General features: G+C 44.1%; 1 protein-coding gene across 6 annotated transcripts in view; it reads right to left on the bottom strand.

The window, feature by feature from the left end:
* Positions 1 to 19930, bottom strand: part of ADNP (activity dependent neuroprotector homeobox) — a 64701-nt gene that overhangs the window by 13551 nt on the left and 31220 nt on the right. For all 6 annotated transcript variants that reach the window (XM_029611695.1, XM_029611694.1, XM_029611698.1 and 3 more), the window contains one exon: positions 2693 to 2809. In XM_029611695.1, the coding sequence (XP_029467555.1) occupies positions 2693 to 2800 (108 nt within the window). In that variant the 5' untranslated portion in view covers positions 2801 to 2809. Of the gene's footprint in view, positions 1 to 2692; positions 2810 to 19930 lie in introns of those variants that run through there.

Raw genomic sequence — 19930 nt, 5'->3', positions numbered from 1 at the left:
GGAAAGCTTTCTGGAAAAAAGAGCACAAGCTCCACAACTGCTCCATGGAAAAGAAGAGAGACTGAAGAAGGACCCTACATGGATAGTGGTACACTCAGTGTGCCAGTCAAAATTTCTAGAAAATTTGACCTACGTTTTTGATGCCGGGCTCCATCTGATAATGTCAGCCATGTGTGAGGACTACCATCCTGCTTGTCCTAGGAGAATAACATGATAACCAACTATGCTTAAACTATTTTTAAATATTCTAAATACCTTCAAATTCCAAATTCTTATCAATGTAAAAGGTTAATTACATATGCTAACATCCTGCTCCCAACACTGACAATGCAGTATATTTGCATGTGCTGCAATCTACATGAAAACCTTGAGACATTTTGTCCAAAATCAGACACTGCATGTTTTTTGCGCTCTACAAATAATTCAGCAGCTCAAACTTCTGTCAGCAGCTGTGGAATGCTTCACTAGGCCTTCCAACCTGGCCCCAGGAGTGCAGAGCCCATTGCTCCACTTACTTCTTTAGTAGGACTTAGCAGCTCAAAGGAATTAGCCTAGCACTGGTTCTAGGACGGCTGCTTGGCTGAAGTGCAATTCCATTTCCTTTGGAAAGCCTGGCAAAGCTTTAACAAGGTTTTCTTTATAAAAGCTAAATTTAAAGCAGCAGTGCTGGGTAAATTCTTCAAAATTCTCCTGTTTCAGGGTACACTTGCTTTTCTCCATTTGTTTTATTCTTGCTATAGTATATATTTCTTGAGGTTTATATCAGGGTTTCTCAACAAACCAGATTTTCAGAGTAAACAAGCTATGCAAAAATTAGCTTTGTTCCTACATAAACCAAGTGTATGCAAAAACATCAAATAAACATTCATTCTGGATATCCAGAAAGCCTCACTGAGAATCCACAATCTAGATATCACTACAAGGATGGATTGAAACAACTGTGTGTTTATCTAGTATGGAACAAAGAAGATCAAGGGACTACTTGATAATCTTCAAATACATAAAAGCGAAGTTACAATAAAGATCGGATCCTCTCCATTATTGTCAAATTGCAGCAGTGGAGTTTCAGGTTAACTTTCTGGGAAGGTTGCTGAGCACTGAAATATGTTACCTGCCGGTTGGAGGGTAGAATTTACATTCATGACAGTTCTTAAGAGCGAGTTTGAAAAACATTTATCTGATATGATATACATATCGTGGAGCCTACCTAGAGGCTAGGGTATGGACTAAATGACCAAGTTTTTTTCCAGTCCTATTAATCTGAGTTTGTGCTTCCCACAGATTTATTTAAGAAGTAGATACAGATAAGTAGAAGCTTTAAAATAATTATGTTTAAAAAACACATTTTCCCAGGAATATAAACAAAGGGTTTTAATGATTTTTTTTTCTTAACAAGTACTGCTGCTTTAAGTAACTTTAGAAAATAATTAAAAATCAAAAATGTTATATGAAATTCACTCCTAGACATCTGTTTCTAGTGACTTAATATAAGTTGCTGGGGTTAGGTTTACTGTACCCTCTCTGGCTTGTGTGAAAGTTAAACTGATCCAATCCATACACTGTGATGGAAGAAACTACATTGAAGTGTATTAGGCTTCTAATGCATCAGAGCTCAGTAATCAAAACCTCCATTATGTTGTCTATGGAAGACCAAGCTGCATCACACTACCATCTTGTTTCAATTGTATAGTAAAGATTTACTCTAACAAGATCTATGAATGAAATTCTTGAATTTAATACAGCCTGAATGTTACTAAAATTACTTACTGTCCCATAAAAGAGGCCATATCATTAATCTTTAAATAGCTTAAAATCAAGTTCTAATTAGGATATGGAACTTGGAACAATTATACTGCCAAAAGACTTATGTATTATAAATAAAATAAATTATACCACATTGTGAAAGACTGATTATCAATATAGTTAAAAAACAAAAAAAACAAAAGTAATCTCTACAAATATTTTTTCTAGTTCTAGAGGTGAGCTTTGCTTTCCCCAGATGTTGGGTGGAGGTGGGTCTAAAGGTTGATCAACTATGAAGGAATGCTACAAGCAAAAATACTGCTCAACTGGACAAACACTGAGAAAGTTCAATTGCTCTCCAATTTCAGACATAAAATTAAAAAACAAAAGTTCTGAACTTCGAGCCCAGTTACTGACTTATGTTTATCAATTACCTCCTGGGAATTAAAAAGCAAAGAAAAAACCCCACAGAGAGTAAGGCTCATTGGTCCCAAGGTTGTGAACAAGCACAGTAGTTATTTATTGGAGCCTCCATGAACAGAGAACACACATACACACAAATCAACCCTTGCTTACAAGGTATGAACTTGTGAAAAAAATGAAATTCAAGATTTTATGTTTTTGCAACTTTCCTTTATTTTCTACCTAACACTTACCCCATACCTCAGTAGATCAGTGTTTCCCAACTCTCTCCTGGAGGCACCCATCATAAGCTGGGTTTTCAGGATATTCATAATGAAAGGCTTGGGCTAGATTTCTATACATTAGAGACCCAGGGTATACAAAACTATCATGCATATTTACTATGGAAATCCTGAAAATCAGACTGGATAGGTGGGAAACATCGCAATAGATGACAATGAGGCAAATGGCATTCCTGAAACAGGTGTATATCTGCATAACGATTTTGCCTTGTCTTAAATATATTTGGGCTAGATTATGTACCTACCTCTATATGTTCTTTACAGTATTCCAAACCAATGTCGCTTAATATTTTTTTCACAGTCTTCCGGGCTTTTCTTAAACTGCCAAGGTTGTTGACAGGGAGCTGGAACATAATTTCTACCTGAAAAGCAAAAGAAAAATATGAACTGTTTAGTCTTTCATGAGGTTTGTACTTACCACACCACTTTTATTTGCAGTTTTACAGCACACAGCTTATATGTGCTGCAGCTTTTTTGTGGGTGGAAGCATTTTTTCTTAAAATTTAAGGCAGGCTATCATAAGCACTTAGGGAGCAATATTTAAAGTGTATACAGGGCCTGCAAGCAAATTTCAGTACCCAAAGACTATGCACCTGTTTTACAATATACATCTTGGTCTCCACTGTATGCAACTCTCTCTCATGTATATTCATTACTGATATCCTGAAAACCAGACAAGTTGTGCCTCCAGGAAGAGAGCAATTGTTTAAAATGGGATCATTATTTATTTTAAACTAGAACAAGATAAAATGTTTACAGGACTTTACTATGCCACTGAAGGAGTCCACTATAAATACAGTAATTAGCAATGATAGATTTTAGCTATCAAATTTAAAAAGGGGTTATTAAAATAGTTTATTCTTTTATAAGCAAACAATTTTCTCTTGTAAACTGAGGGCCTATGGTTTCAGAAGATACCATATACTGGACGTTTTTATGGTTTATAAATGCATATTATATAGCTAACCTTTAATACAGTATCCAGAGAAGTATCGTATTGTTCGCTCCATAAGAAGCACTTTTTTTTCCCCCAAAAGTGGGGGGAAAATGTCTGTGCGTCTTATGGATCAAATAAAAACAAACAAAACAAGCAAACAAAAAAAACCTAACTACAACCCCCACCCTCCTGACCCCTCCCCAAGACCTACCAAAAGTCCCAAGTGGTCTGGCGGGGGTCCGGGAGCGATCTCCTGCACTTGGGCCGTCGGCTGCCAGTAATCGAAATGGCGCCGATGGCCCTTTGCCCTTACTATGTCACAGGGGCTACCGGTGCCATGTGCTCCTACTATGTCACAGGGGCTACGGGTGCCATTGGTCGGCCCCTGTCACATGGTAGGAGCACATGGCACCGGTAGCCCCTGTGACATAGTAAGGGCAAAGGGCCATCAGCGCCATTTTGATTACTGGTAGCTGACAGCCCAAGTGCAGGAGATCGCTCCCAGAACCTCGCTGGACCACCAGGGACTTTTGGCAGGTCTTTGGGGGGGGGGGGGGTGTTTGTAGTTAATTAAATATAAAGGGTTGGGATGGGGGGGGGTTGGGTTTTTATTTTCCCCACAGAAAGAGAACGATTAAAGTTTTCTGATCTGGGGAGTGAACTGAAATGGCCCTCCCCAGACCCGAAAACGAAATGGGGGGGGGGGAAAAAAAAAAAAAAAAAAAAAAAAAAGTTATGCACTCCCCTAATTTACTCCAGAAGACATGCAGATGCCCAGGAACAGAGCCAGTTTAGCACACCATTTTTTTTTTTTTTTAAATTTTTCCCCTCTGAATCCTAGGTGCGTCTTATGGAGCGAAAAATATGGTAACTATGCTCCACAGAACAGCACACCTCATCTTGGATAAAACCTATACAAAACTATTCTAGCACAGGATTACCATGAAAGCTCAGAAACCTCCCACAGACGGAACTTCATTTTTCATGCTCCTTGTTAAGTACTGCACAATCTTTATGTAACACAACTGCTACTAGTCAACTATAAGCACAGCACTGCACACAAAATGAAAAATTATTACAAAAAAGGTGCAGTGAACAAGTTCACTTACTATATATAAAAAGTGGTATCAGATCAATCTTTGCACTTAATATAATCTCTCTTTCACCTGCAATGGGCTATAAACTGATTCATCAATAAGCAATTGCCTGAAATCATTTACTACTTTTCATATATCCTCCGTTTACAAATACTGTCCCAATTTCCACTATCAAATTCTAACTTCCATATACATAAAAAAAATCCAAAATACTTATCGATTTGTATTTTCCTTTATGTGCTCTCACACAATAACTCGAAACTGACAGTGTTTTGCAACAGTCTGCCTACATCAAGGATCACATTCCAATGTCTCTTCTTTCAGCAGATCACAAGGCAAAGCAATGAGGGACACTATAGCCCCTGGTGTGGCCAATTTGTATGTAGGTAATTTTGAGAATACATTACATTATGGCATTAATTTATTAATATTTTACATTTGTGGCTAAGAGATGCAGTATTATTACATGCATTTTTGACATGGCTCAACATCTGTGATCAGAATATGTATTTACATCTTCAGTAAGGGAAACAAGTGTTCCTCTGTTGGATATTGAAAATGGGGATACATTTGGGTTTTCTATTGAAAGCCAACAGGCAGAAACTTTCAGGCCGATTCAAAAAATCACGTGGGAGAGCCAGTGCTCCGAGGCGAGCACCCGCTCTCCCAACGCACGCTCAGGCCACTCTCCTGGGTGCGCGATTCAGCAGTTTTTTCTGCTTTTCTGCACACTTTCCTGGTGCCGGACAAAATTAACACCTGCCTTTGGGCAGGCGTTAATTTCTGAGAGTAAAATGTGCGGCTTGGCTGCACATTTTACTTTCTGTATCGAGCGGGACTAATAGGCTCATCAACATGCATTTGCATGTTGAGCGTGCTATTAGTTTCGGGGGGGGGGGGGGGGGGGAAGAGGGGTAATAGCTCGTGGAAAACGCGCATCCAAATGGGATCTAACGGTGCGCTTGGCCTGAGCCAAACCTTTTGTCATCCACAAAAGGTATGTAAAAATCTGTTTAGACAGTTTCTCCATTTACAGAGATTATGTTTGTCTACGGTTGAAGATAAAGTTAGAACTGCTGAAATGAAGGAACAGTTTTGTTGAGAGAGAACATAAGAAATTGCCATGCTGGGCCAGACCAAGGGTCCATTAACCCCAGCATCCTGTTTCCAACAGAGGCCAAACCAGGCCACAAGAAAATAGCAATTACCCAAAAACACTAATTAATAGCAATTAATAGCACTGGCTGTTCCCTAAGTAAACTTGATTAACAGCAGTTAATGGACTTCTCCAAGAACTTCTCCAAATCCTTTTTTGAACCCAGCTACACTAACTGCACTAACCACATCCTCTAGCAACAAATTCCAGAGCTTTACTGTGCATCGAGTCAAAAAGAATTTTCTCCAATTAGTCTTAAATGTGCTACTTGCTAACTTCATGGAATGCCCCCTAGTCCTATTAATCGAAAGTGTAAATAACCAATTCACATCTACTCGTTCAAAACCTCTCATGATCTTAAAGACCTCTATCATATCCTCCTCAGCCATCTCTTCTCCAAGCTGAACAGCCCTAACCTCTTCAGCCTTTCCTCATAGGGGAGCTGTTCCATCCCCTTTATCATTTTGGTTGCCCTTTTCTGTACCTTCTCCATCGCAACTATATCTTTTTTGAGATGCGGCGACCAATCTTCCAGTCTTGCAAGGTCTTCCCATAATGTATCACAATCCGCTTGTGATTTAACTACACTCTGAATAATTTTGTATCATGCAAATTTGATAACCTCACTCGTCATATTCCTTTCCAGATCATATTTTATATTGGGAGAAAGAAACAAGCACTCTCATTAATCAATAAATCATTCCAAAAATATGGTTTTTCTTAAAATTATTGCTGTTTTATTGTGTGCACCTTTCTGTAAAATCAGAATTATTGCTGTTTTATTGTGTGTACCTTTCTGTAAAATCAGAAGCCCACCTCCACGTGTATCAACCATATATTTTTTCGGGATCTCCAAACCCCTTAAATCGCACCTTGTTCCAAGTTGAAATTTCCAATCTTTAAAATGGAGTCACGTATCAAACGCTCAACTAACGCTTCGGTATTGCGCTATGGTGAACAACACGGGGTAAACCTTGTAACGTGCTAGGTTTATTCAAAAACTATCCCGGTTGTCCGCTGCCATTGCCGATTTACACAAATACTTCTCCATCTTGTAACCGTGTGTCTCCGATTTGTGTAAATCGGCAATGGCAGCGGACAACCGGGATAGTTTTTGAATAAACCTAGCACGTTACAAGGTTTACCCCGTGTTGTTCACCATAGCGCAATACCGAAGCGTTAGTTGAGCGTTTGATACGTGACTCCATTTTAAAGATTGGAAATTTCAACTTGGAACAAGGTGCGATTTAAGGGGTTTGGAGATCCCGAAAAAATATATGGTTGATACACGTGGAGGTGGGCTTCTGATTTTACAGAAAGGTGCACACTTGTATTCGGGAGCTTTTGTCAAACAAAACAATAGGAGCTATTGAGCCGGAGTGAATCGAGTGTGCTTTTTCTGATCCACTCCTTTATGTTCAGAAACAAGAGGTGGAAGTGATTATTTTCTGTTGATGTTTGGTCTCATCGAGTGCATTCCCCTGAGGAAGCCAGGTTGGCGAGACGAGGTCCTTGTTGGGATAGAAGATAAAACCATCTGAATGGAATACACTACTAACAAAAGAAGATAGTAATGTGATTTGAAAAGTTTAAGATTTAAAATTACATAATCACAGTGGTGTTTCCAGTATAAAAGACCAACCACAACATTAACATATTTAGGAAATGTAAAGTCCATTCAGGGCAAGATTGAGGTAAGAAGCAGGATAGGGTTGAGGGTTACGATCATTTGGACTTAAAACAAGATTTAGTGATCATGGTTATTAGGAGCAAATAAAATTATCAATGATATATTAGGGATAGATTTCATGAAATATTGACAAATTCATATTTTTATTAAATTTTCAATAAAACAGCAATAATTTTAAGAAAAACCATATTTTTGAATGATTTATTGATTAATGAGAGTGCTTGTTTCTTTCGCCCAAGTTTTATGTTGGGGTTTTTTTTTGTATACAATAGTTATAGCACCGGTGGAGACAATATTGCCTTTCTTTTTTGATATATATATATATGTATGTATGTATGTATGTATGTATTGAAAAGCCCCGGTCCAAGTACAGATCCCTGAGGCACTCCCCTGTTTACCCTTTTCCACTGAGAAAATTGACCAATTAATCCTACTCTGTTTCCAGTCTTTTAACCAATTTTTAATCCACGAAAGGACATCGCCTCCTATACCATGACTTTTTAGTTTTCGTAGAAGCCTCTCATGAGGGACTTTGTCAAACGCCTTCTGAAAATCCAAATACACTACGTCTACCGGTTCACCTTTAACCACGTTTATTAACCCCCTTCAAAAAAAATGAAGCAGATTTGTTAGGCAAGACTTCCTTTGGGTAAATCCATGTTGACTGTGTTACATTAAACCATGTCTTTCTATATGCTCTACGATCTTTATCTTGAGAATAGTTTCCACTATTTTTCCCGGCACTGAAGTCAGGCTCACTGGTCTATAGTTACTCGGATCACCCCTGGAGCCCTTTTTAAATATTGGGGCTACATTGGCCACCCTCCATTCTTCAGGTACAATGGATGATTTTAATGATAGGTTGCAAATTTTAACTAATCAGAAATTTCATTTTTTAGTTCCTTCAGTCTCCCTAGGATGCATACCATCCAGACCAGGTGATTTGCTACTCTTTAGTTTGTCAATTTGGCCTATTACATCTTCCAGGTTCACAGTGATTTCTTCAGTTTGTCTGACTTATCACCCCTGAAAACCATCTCCGGAACTGGTATCTCCCCAACATCCTCATTAGTAAACAAGGAAGCAAAGAATTAATTTAGTCTTTCTGCAATGGCCTTATCTTCCCTAAGAGCCCCTTTAACCCCTTGGTCATCTAACAATCCAACCAACTCCTTCACAGGTTTCTTGCTTCGGATATATTTTTAAAAGTTTTTATTATGAGTTTTTGCCTCTATGGCCAACTTCATTTCAAATTCTCTCTTCTCCTGTCTTATCAATGTTTTACATTTAACTTGACAACGCTTATGTTTTATCCTATTTTCTTCAGATGGATCCTTCCAATTTTTGTATGATTTTTTTTTTTTTGTGGCTAAAATAGCCTCTTTCACCTCACTTTTTAATCATGACAGTAATCGTTTTGCCTTCCTTCCACCTTTCTTAATGTGTGGAATACATATGGACTGCGTCTCTAGGATTGTAATTTTAAACAATGTCCATGCTTGTTGAACACAACCTTTGCAGCTGCACCTTTCAGTTTTTGTCTATTTTCCTCATTTTATCAAAGTTTCCCTTTTGAAAGTTTAGTGTTAGAGCTGCAGATATACTTAGTCCCCCTTCCAGTTATTAGTTTAAATTCAATCATGTTATGATCACTGTTGCTAAGTGGCCCCACCACCGTTACCTCTCTCACCAAATCTTGCATTCCCCTAAGAATTAAATCTAAAATAGCTCCCTCTCTTTTTGGTTCCTGAACCAATTGCTCCTTCAGTCATTAAAGAGAGCTTATACAAGGGCATGGTGGACCAATAAAGAAAATTTTCTCCACCCTCAAGTCTGACATTTGGACTCATGGCTACTCATGCAGATTCAAAGGAACAAATTAGCAAGGCTGCACTCTACCAAAGTATATTTTTATCACGACGAGTGCAGAATAAGTGTCACTTAGTCCACAGGTGTCTTCCAATATATTTATAATATCTTCATAATATTTACATGAGCGGCAGCTCCGTTCTGTGTGTTGTGAACACAGAACGGATTTGCCGCTCATTGCAAATATTATGAAGATATTATAATAAATATATTGGAAGACACCTGTGGACTAAGTGACACTTATTCTGCACTCGTCGTGATAAAAATATACTCATGCAGATTCATCATGCTCACCAAAGCATTAGGAAACATCTGTCAATTCTACAACTATCCAATTTTTCACAATGCACCCCTCTTTTTTGGATTATGTAGATGTAGGAAAATTCATGAGGTTGTACATTCAACATTTGGTAATGGATTTTCACTTGAGAATGGTTGATTATGCCTGTGGACAGTTTCCACCTGCACTACTAGTGGTATGTATCTGATATACGTTGGGAAAACTAAAAGTGTGTTATGGGTGTGCATGATTGAACTTTGGAGTTCTATTCATCAGCAGAGAGTAGAAACTCTTCTAATGGAACACTGCCTTGCTGTCCATCATGTTTCTGAGGATTTGAAATTTTCAGTTCTGGACAAACCTTGGGGTAATATACATAGTGGTTATGATTTAGTACACAAACAAATGGATCTATATATTGCATATAGTCCATCCGGCATGGTTTTAAGGAAATAGACTATTTATATGAACATTTTTTTGTCTAGGAGTTTCTAATTTTCCTGTTGAAATTTTGGTCTTTGGTGGCCTAGTTTGTGATGTCAGATAGACACATAAGGAGGGAGTCTCTTATTGATTCATTTTCAGTAACCAAAAGGCTTGAAATTGAGGAAGAGAATAAAGCATTTTCAAATGGAATTGCCATGCCTGACATGAGATTATGGGTCCAAGTTAAAGAAAAGAATTGATTTGATAGGTTATTTCTTTTTTAATAGCGTTATAGGTTTCAGTAGTATAATTTTTAATAAGCTTTGACTCTTAATGCAGGCAGACCGTTGCCGAAACAGTGTGTCAGAAGTGTGCGAGCACAAAGAAAAAGGGTGATGGGTGAGAGCTCATGAAGGAAAATACATATCTTGAATTTTTTGATGAAATGAAGGTGAATATCAATATTGGAAATTGGGACAGTATTTGTTAAACAAAGAATACATGAAATGATAAATGATTTTAGGCAAGTGCTTATTGATAATTCTATTTATAGCTCATTGAGAGCAAAAGACAGCATATTATATTAAGCGTAAAGATTTTTCTATATGGTCAGTGGATTATTTAGTGCACCTTTTCGTAACAATTTTTCAATCTGTAAACAAGAGCCCCTTCAATGAAAATGAATGTTTTAACAGTATTCTTCCAATGGTTAAATGAAAATTCTTGAAATTCAGCTGACCTGAATATTAAGCACAGTCGCTTACCTGTAACAGGTGTTCTCCTAGGACAGCAGGATGTTAATCCTCACATGTGGGTAACATCATCCAATGGAGCCTGGCACGTAAACCTTCTCAAAGTTTCTAGAAACTTTGGCCAGCAGACTGCATGCCCAGCCTAATATAGCAGAACAAACAAGCGAAAAAAAACCCCCAAAACCAACAAATCAAAGGTGAACCCAACATCGTGGGGAGGCGGGCAGGATTCCCAAGGACTAACATCCTGCTGTCCTAGAACACCTGTTACAGATAAGCAACTGTGCTTTCCCCTAGGACAAGCAGGATGGTAGTCCTCACATGGGGATGAGTACAGAGCTCCAGACTGCCCTTTTTAAGCAGAGAGACCAGCAGTGGTCGAACAAGGTGCCAATGGGCACAAAATTGCGGCGTTGTGGATAAAACAAGGGGCGGTCTTGTCTCACAAGGAGCACGAGTAGAGAGAGTTGGGTTCAGGTTTGGAACAGGTTGTGCGGGACGGACTGACCAGAGGCATTGTCCTGGCGGCTATCCCTGTCAAGGCAGTAGTGAGCTGCAAATGTGTGGCAAGAGCTCCAGGTTGCAGCCCAGCAGATTTCTGTGACAGGGACTGCCCATGGGCCACTAACACTGCCATGGCCCACACAGAGTGAGCTGAAGGCCTGGCTGTGCGTAGAAGGCGATGCAATCCGCTAGCCAGTTCGAAAGGGTTTGCTTATCCACCGCTGCACCCAGTCTGTTGGGGTCAAATGACACGAAGAGCTGGGTGGACTGTATGTAACTCGCTGTATGATCTAGGAAGAAGGCTAGTGCCCGTTTGCAGTCCAGGATATGGACAGCACGTTCCCCAGGGTGGGAATGTGGCCTCAGAAAGGTGGGTAAAACAATCATCTGATTAATGTGACTATCAGTCACCACCTTGGGCAGGAACTTAGGATGCGTACGCAGGACAACACGGTTGTGGAAGAACTTAGTTACGTAACCAGGGCCTGAAGCTCACTAACCCTGCGAGTGGAAATGATCGCCACCAGGAACATGACTTTCCAGGTGAGGAACTTCAGATCACAGGACTGTAGAGGCTCAAAGTCTCACCAAGACAATTTTGAGGTCCCAGGATGCTGCCGGTGGCCAAAGAGGGGGTTTCAGTTGGAGGAGACCCTGCATGAAATGGCCAACGAGGGGCTGGACTGAAACAGTGCGTATCACTGAGGTGCTGTTGGTACGCCAACAGCACTGAGGTGTACCCTGACTGAACTGGTCTAGAACCCAGACTCAGACAAGTGCCACATGTAGTCCACAGCAGTCAGGGAGGGGGCTCGAGAAAGGGTCCAACCCATGTCCTCTGCACGAGATGGAAAAACGTTTCCACTTTAGAGGTGTAGAAATTCCTGGTCTAAGGTTTCCAGGATTCGATCAGGGCCCGGGAAACACAGTCCGAAAGCTGAAAGGGCTAGAGAATCATACGCTCAACATCCAAGCCGTGAAGGCCAGTGCCCAGAGGTTCGGGTTGCACAGGGTACCCGGGTTCTGTGATATGAGGTTGGGCGCACGCACCGATAGGACCTGGAGGAATGGGAACCAAACCTGCCGAGGCCAGGAGGGTGCCACAAGAATCATGGTCCCCCCATCCTCCTGAAGCTTCAACATAATCTTCGAGAGGAGTGGGAGAGACGGGTAAGCATACATGAGGCCCTGTCCCCAGTGAAGGGAGAAGGCATCGCAGGTTGGATGGTCGTTCCCCATTACTAGGGAGCAGAACCTGCTCACCTTGTGGTTGAGAGGGGATGCAAACAGGTTCACATTCGGCGTCCCCCAGTGGCGGAAGAAGCTGGCCACTACCACCAGGGTGAGGGACCACTTGTGCGGCTGGAAAGACCGGCTGAGACGGTCTGCAAGCATGTTGAGATGACCTGGCAGATAGGGCAACCTATCTGCCAGTGTAGGTCTGGAACTGGGCAACTGCTGTTGCGGATGAGGGTAGCCAGCGAGGCGAGGGCAATCGCCTGGTCCTTGGGCAGGAAAGCTTCGCTTGTGCCGTGTCCAACCCGGTGCCTATGAAGTCTAGCTGCAGGGAGGGACAGAGGTGCGATTTTGGGAAGTTGATAACAAACCCCACTGATTGCAGGGTCTGAACTGCCTGGGCCAGAGCTTGCATGGCTCTGGAGCGGGTGTCATTCCTGACCAGCTAGTCGACCAGGTATGGGAACACATAGACCGAGCAATGCCCGAGGTAGGCAGCCACTACCACCAAGCATTTGGTGAAGAGGGGGGGGGGGGGGGGGGGGCTGATGCCAGCTCAAAGGGCAGCACTCTGCATTGAAAATGTGCATTCCCCACCAGGAAGTGGAAGTACTTCCTGTGGTTGGAGACAATTGCAATGTGTGCATATGCCTCTTTCATGTCGAGGGAGCAAAGCCAGTCTTCTCTTCGGAGGAGGGGAATCAGCATGCCCAGAGAGACCATCTTGAATTTTTCTCTTATGAGAAATCTGTTCAGCGCCCTGAGGTCGAGAACGGGGCGCAAGCCACCATTCCTTTTCGGGATGTGGAAATACCTCGAGTAGAACCCTTGGCCCTGTTGTTCGCGAGGGACCAGTTCCACTGCGCCCGCTGCGAGGAGGGCGGAGAGTTCATTTTGAAGAACAAGCAAATGGGCAGATGAACAATGAACATAGGGGAGAGATCTCTGGGAGCTGGCTGAAGTGCAGATGGTACCCCTGGTGGACGATGGAGAGGACCCAGTGGTCTGATGAGATCCCTTCCCAGCGCCAGGCAAAGTTGAGGAGCCTGCTATTGACTGGGAGATCAAGCACCAGAGGAGCTGCCAGCAGACTTAAGCTCCCTCGCCGCCAGTCAAAAGCCCGTGGCTGAGGCTTGCTGGGGTGCTGGTTGGGGTCTGGGGGCCCGCTGTTGGCGGGGAAGACCCCTGGAACTGGTCTGGGATGTGTCAGTTTGAGTGGCCGGAGAATAATATTTCCTCTGCCGGTAGAAGGGCTTACGAGAGGCTTGCCTGGAGGATTTCCTGGCAGAGGATGGCCCTTCTGAAGGACTAGCGGATAGCTAGCTGTTGGAGGGTATCATGATAGCTCATCAGCTGTGCCATCGCATCCCGGACCTTGTCCCAGAACAGATTCTCGCGCCTGTGCATGGGAGATCGGCGAGCCTATCCTGGACCTTCGGCAGGAGATCTGAGGCCCTGAGTCAAGCCATCCGTCAGGTACCGATGCCCATGGCAGCTAAGCGGGCTGCAGTTTCAAAAACATAAGTGGAATGCACCTCATGTTTCCCTGTTTCCAGACCCAGCGAGACAATGGCGGCAACCACTTCCTGCTGTTGCTGGGGAAGGCCCTCCGCAAAATCCTGCACTCGCTTCCAGAGATTGCGGCTGTACTGAGTCATGTAAAGATGGTAAGCCACAATGCAGGCGACCAGCTTGGTGCCTTGGAAGATTTTCCTTCCTATGCTCACGCTCCAGAGGAGCAGAGGCATGGGTGTGGGAATGCCGGGCCTTTTTTTTTTAAGGCGGACTCCATTGCCACCGACTGGTGGGGGGAACTACCTCCTCTCGAACCCTAGGGCCTGTTGCACCAAGTAGGCAGCATCGGCCTTCCTGTTAACTGGAGAGATGGAGTACTCCCACATACGGAGAAGTTCCTTAAAAATATTGTAGATCGGAACTGCCACGATCTCCTTAGGTGAGTCAATGAACTGGAGGACTTTCAGCATTTTGTGACATGCATCCTTCTCCGTGAGGAGCTGAAAGGGGATGGCCTCAGCCATAGCCCAGACAAACCCCTCAAACGACAGGTCCTCAGGCGGTGACCGGCACAACTCCTATGGGGGCGAAGTACTCAGAGGACGAGTCTGTGGAGAAATCACCCCTGGAGGCTCTCTTATTCCTGTCCTCCGGTAGGCGCGGCAATGGGGACTCGCCCCATTTGTTAGCCAGTTTCTCTAGTTCGCTGCTGAACAGAAGGGATCCTTTGAAGGGCATCCTTGTGAGACGCGTTTTGGAAGATGCGTCTGCTGACCAGCTTCGGAGCCAGAGTTGTCTCCTGGCAGCCACAGCTGATGACACTCCTCTGGCCGACGTGCGCACCAGATTGGAGGCGGCGTCCTCAAAGAATGATACTGCTGGTTCCATGGCCTCTCCAGGGGTGTTGCTCCTGGTCTGAGATAGACATGCATGTGTCACTACGGTGCAGCAGGACGCTATTTGTAGAGACATAGCGGCGACGTCAAAGGACTGTAAGGATGGATTCCAGACGTCTGTCCCTGAGCATCTTTGAGCGCTGCTCCTCCCCTCCACTGGGATAGCTAGTGCGCTTCGAGACCGACGCAGACCATGGCATCCACTTGTGGGCATGTCAGAAGGCTTTGGCCGCCGGGTCCAGGGGATACATGGCTGCCATAGCTTCGTCCCCCTTTGAATGTGGACTCTGGAGGCACTCCATTCCAGGTCAATTAGCGGCTAGACGTCTTGTAAGAGAGGGAAATGGCGAGAGGTCTGACGGAGTCCGTCTAGTAGGGGGATTCGTCTTAGGCCTCCCCCGAAGCACTTGCGCTCAGGATAGCGAGCTCTTTCAGGTTGTGGGTGACCAGGTCTGGGAGCTCGTCCTTGGTGAAGAAGCATCTCTTGGTTCGGTGAGGCTCTGTCCCCCAGGGGGAGTTCCCCTTCTTCTAGGGGCTCTGCTTCCTCTTCAGAGTTGTCCGTGTCCCCATAGGTGGAGCTTCTGGGTGGTGGAAACATTTGTCTAGGCCTAGCATGGCCTGAGGGATAAAGGTCTTCTGGTGGAGACTGTGGCTGTTTAGCCGGAGGCTCAGTCTGCAAGTGGACGAAGGTGTTTAGCCCTTTGAAGAATTCCACCCATGAGATAGACGCTGGGTCCAAGCTAAGGGGCGTTGAGACCCTAGAGGTCCCCGACTGAGGAGGTGTCCCGCTGGAATTTGCTAGGTCCGGGGAACTTACTGAGTAGCTAATACTCTGTCCTGGGTGGGACTGGCCCTGGCCTGGATCTCCCAGGTCCTCCTCGCACTGGGCGCACAGGGCGTTGGCCTCTTCGCTTTGTGCGGCTCTGATATGGCATGCTGGGCAGAGGCCTTGAGCTCCGTTCCCGGTGGTACTATGGCTATAGGAGCGTAAACCCTTATGCGCTCCGGCGCATCTAAGATGTGCGTGCGGGTTGTGTGTGTAGATGTGCGTCTAGTTCGCAGATATGCGCTCAGCCTGATAGGCGAGCGAGTTGCGTATATCTTATGTGCACATGTCCCTTGTGCATGTAACTTTATGCGAGTGTAACTTTATGCGCACATGTATTTTGTGCACCCGGATCGAGACGGAGGACAGAGGCGGCGAATAGGGCCATATGGCGACAGCGACCAGGCGGACAATATGGCGACCACCTCGGAGGGTCTCCATGTGGGAGGACCCTTGAAACTAACCAGGGCCTGGCCCTGCTAGGGTGGATCAACCCGGCAGCACAGGTCCAGGCCGGTGACCTGTGCGACTCCTCGAACCTCGGAGACCGGAGTCTATGCTGAAGATTTCTACCTCGTCTTGTCTTCGGCGCTTCCCAGTTTCTTCCCGGACGGTCTCCGGCTGTGGGGGGAAGAGGGCAAATACCTTCCCCGCCGCCTCTCAGCCACACCCGAGATTGGGGGCTAGGTCCTTGCCGCTATTCGGCCGTCAGACCGAGGGACCACGGAAATCACCTCGGGAATTCTCAACTGGGGGAGGGACCCGAGTGTATCACCGCAGGAGAGCGGGGCTCGTCTTCAGAGATAAGTTGGGTTTTCTCCGTTGAATTTTGTTCTAATGCTGTGAGAGCGTGCAGATAGTCTGTAACTGCTATAGAGACGGAAAATACTGAAGAGCTGCACTTCCTGCAGGGGTATATGTACTAGGGGCTGACGTCAGATTGAAATCTGATCCATCTCCAACTGCTATCAGGAGTACACTATACCCATTGGTCCTGAGTCCATCTGCTACTCGCTAGGAAATGCAGCCATTTTAAAATAGGTAGTTCAGGTGTGGAGATTGAGATAAAAAAAAAAAAGCAACCCAAAACACACATTTCAAAAGTTGTAAATATAAATATATATTTGCAACTTTTGAAAAGCACCCTCAGTACTCCTGGGGGAATACTGCAAAATTGTGCAGCACAGAATTTCCCTCCTGCCCAAAATTTTAATATTGTCTTGAACTTGGAGGACATCCAGTGGACCCTCAAGCAGAGCCCATCCCACTCTTGGCTGAAGATTAGACCCAGAGGAAGAGAGAAGAAAGAGGCCCAGGATAGCTGCAGGTCAAGCTCATTCCACCTACAGCAATATGAGTGCTTGAGAGTCTATGCACATGCACGCAAGAGGAATTGTGTGTGTGAGCCTGTGTGAAGGTAGGCGAGAGACAGAAGGAGCCTGGTTGAGAGGGTGTGCGTGTGTGAGGGAGAGGGAGCTTTGTGTTCGCAAGAGAGACAGAGGGAGCCTCTATGAAGGTGTGCGAAGGAGCCTGGGTGAGGATGCGTGCACCAGAGAGAGAAGGAGCCTGTCCTGGGGAGGGGGGGGGGGGGGGGGGGGGGGTATGTGTGTGAGCGCACGCGAGAGAGGAGCCTGTCCTGGGGGGGGAAGTTACTCTGATAATACTGAAAGCTTGAACCTGTAAGTATGTTAGCTTCAAAAAGAAAGTTTAATTACCTGACAACTTTGTTAGCCTTATACTCACTCAATGGACCTTATCAATATAATGCCATTTGCTAAGGTTGGAGCAGCAGAATTTGGAAAATTTAGCTCATCGCCTGTAGTCAAGGTGATGCCACTCCCTCCACCACACCAAACCAAGATCATTGCACTTTCATTTAAAAAAAAAAAAAAAAAAAAAGTAAGGAAATCTTAAGCCATTTACCAACCCCATACTGCAAACAGAACTGAGCAGGCTAGGCCATGCTTGGTAGCTCTATGACAGTACTATGCAGTGCCATGCAGAGGACCAGGGCTCAAATCCTGGGTCAGGTCCTTCCATGCCCCAGGGACTAAGAATGATGAGAAGGCAGTAATTTTTTTTTTTTTAAAGCCCCAGAAAGGGAGGAAATGCAGTCACTGTGCAAGAGCGATATTTTACTGCCCGATTTAGGGCTCAGGATTGCAGCATGCCAGAAGAAGCTTTATGGTACATGGTCCCCAGTCAAGGGCTATTGCTGCCATGGCTGGGCTAGGTGAGCTGGCAAACATATAATGATGAAGAAAGTTACTGGGTAGTTGGAAATGAAGGCAGTGTTATCCAAGGTCAGCTGCTGCTATTTTGTCTTTGGTACTGGCACAAGATAGTTGAGAACAGAGTTCTGTGCTAATTCATTTTTCACAAATAGTATGGTTGGGGGAGAGAGGAAAAACATGTGTCTTTTTAAGGACCAGGAAAGGGGAATGGTATAGAAGAGGGGATTGCAGCTTGCAGTAAGATAGCTAGACTAATGCAGAAACTTAAAGCACCTCCTGAGATGCAGTTAAGTATTTGTTACCGGGCATGGGCGTGGGTTTGAAGCACTTCACAGGATTTTCTTTAACTCAATTTAATATTGGGCTGCTTTGCATGTGAAGCAGATTACTATTTTTAGCATGCTACTGGGATTTTTCTGCATTAACAGTTAACAGAAATGCATATGCTTCTATAACATTCTCTAGTAGTTACTCCTTGGTGAGCCTGCAACTGGAAGCTTATTGAAAGAAAATGCTGAAGTATGTGATATCTAATCACTTGCCTAATCTGGTCAAAGGAATTCTCTTATTTTTTCATATACTGCAAACAGACAAAATCAGAAGCAGGCATTGGAAGAGTAGGTGAAATAAGAATCAGAGGCTGAAGGCAGAGTCCAAGAGCCATAACTGAAAAAAGTAAACAATTCCACAGTAATAAAAAGTAGAACAGAGGATTATGCTATTAACCATGAGTAATTTGGGAAGCAAGACAGCAAAGAAATTCATCAGGCAAGGAAGAAGACCATACTAAGACAACTAGGGGCATGACAATTCCACATTCAACCAGAAAAAAATAAAGCTGGGACACTACCAAATCTCAAATAATTTAACCCCTATGAACTACGAAAAACTGCCACAGCTTACATTTAAGAACATAAGAACATAAGAAAATGCCATACTGGGTCAGACCAAGGGTCCATCGAGCCCAGCATCCTGTTTCCAACAGTGGCCAATCCAGGCCATAAGAACCTGGCAAGTACCCAAAAACTAAGTCTATTCCATGTAACCATTGCTAATGGCAGTGGCTATTCTCTAAGTGAACTTAATAGCAGGTAATGGACTTCTCCAAGAACTTATCCAATCCTTTTTTAAACACAGCTATACTAACTGCACGCTCAGCTTGCTGCAATTTAAAAAACAGTACAGCAGGTCTAAATTGAAAGTAGAGCATATAAAAGTTTGCTGTTTGGGGGTGGTATGTGCACATACACTGTACTCCTGTCGTGCCATTTCCCCTAAAGAAATTAATTGGTAAGGGGGATGAAGTCACAGATCAGACAGTAAGGGGTACCCACATCCATTTAGCCAGAGGAGTTAGTTTGGAGTGGTTTGATTTTGTATTTATTTTTAAAATGTCATCCATAAATCCTTCATTGTTCAATGCAGATTATACATATTGGGGTAGATTTTCAAAGGGTTACTTGCGTAACCCCAAAAACCTGCTCCTGCGCCCTCCGAGCCCTGTGTATGTCCCGGGGCTTTGAAAAAGGGGCAGGAAGGGGGTGGGAGCATGGCGCCGGTCTGGGGCGGGACGAGGCCTCCAGCACAGCGGCTGTGCCGGGGATGGCGTGCAAGATACCCCAGCCAGAGGCAGGCGTAAAAAGTCAAACAAGGTAGGGGTGGGGAGCGGAAGAAAGGTTCCCTCCGAGGCCGCTCGGAGCAGACTTGGAGAGAATGGGGAAAGCCATCGGGGCTTCCCTAGGGATCGGTGCGCGCAAGGTGCACAAGTGTGCACCCCCTTGCGCGCGCATGTTATAAAATCGGGTGTACATTTGTGCGCGCAAATGTACCCCGCACGCGCTTCTTTAAAAATCTACGCCATTACAAATTGTAACAAAAATATACAATAAAAACAAAATTACAATTAACATCATACACAGTCATATCAGCGGGACTATGTCTTAAAAGTAGATTTCAAGAAGAATATGCCTGAGCAAATAAGACTAATTGTTTACAAAAACTCATCAGAATCGAGATGCAGCTCTAAAGGGAGAATATTCCATTGTGTGGGGCCTACAATGGAAAA

The sequence above is a fragment of the Rhinatrema bivittatum genome, chromosome 8 (genome assembly GCF_901001135.1).
Source record: "Rhinatrema bivittatum chromosome 8, aRhiBiv1.1, whole genome shotgun sequence".
Classification (NCBI taxonomy): domain Eukaryota; kingdom Metazoa; phylum Chordata; class Amphibia; order Gymnophiona; family Rhinatrematidae; genus Rhinatrema; species Rhinatrema bivittatum.
Note: the sequence above shows the minus strand (reverse complement) of the source record. Positions and strands in the feature narration are given on the sequence as shown.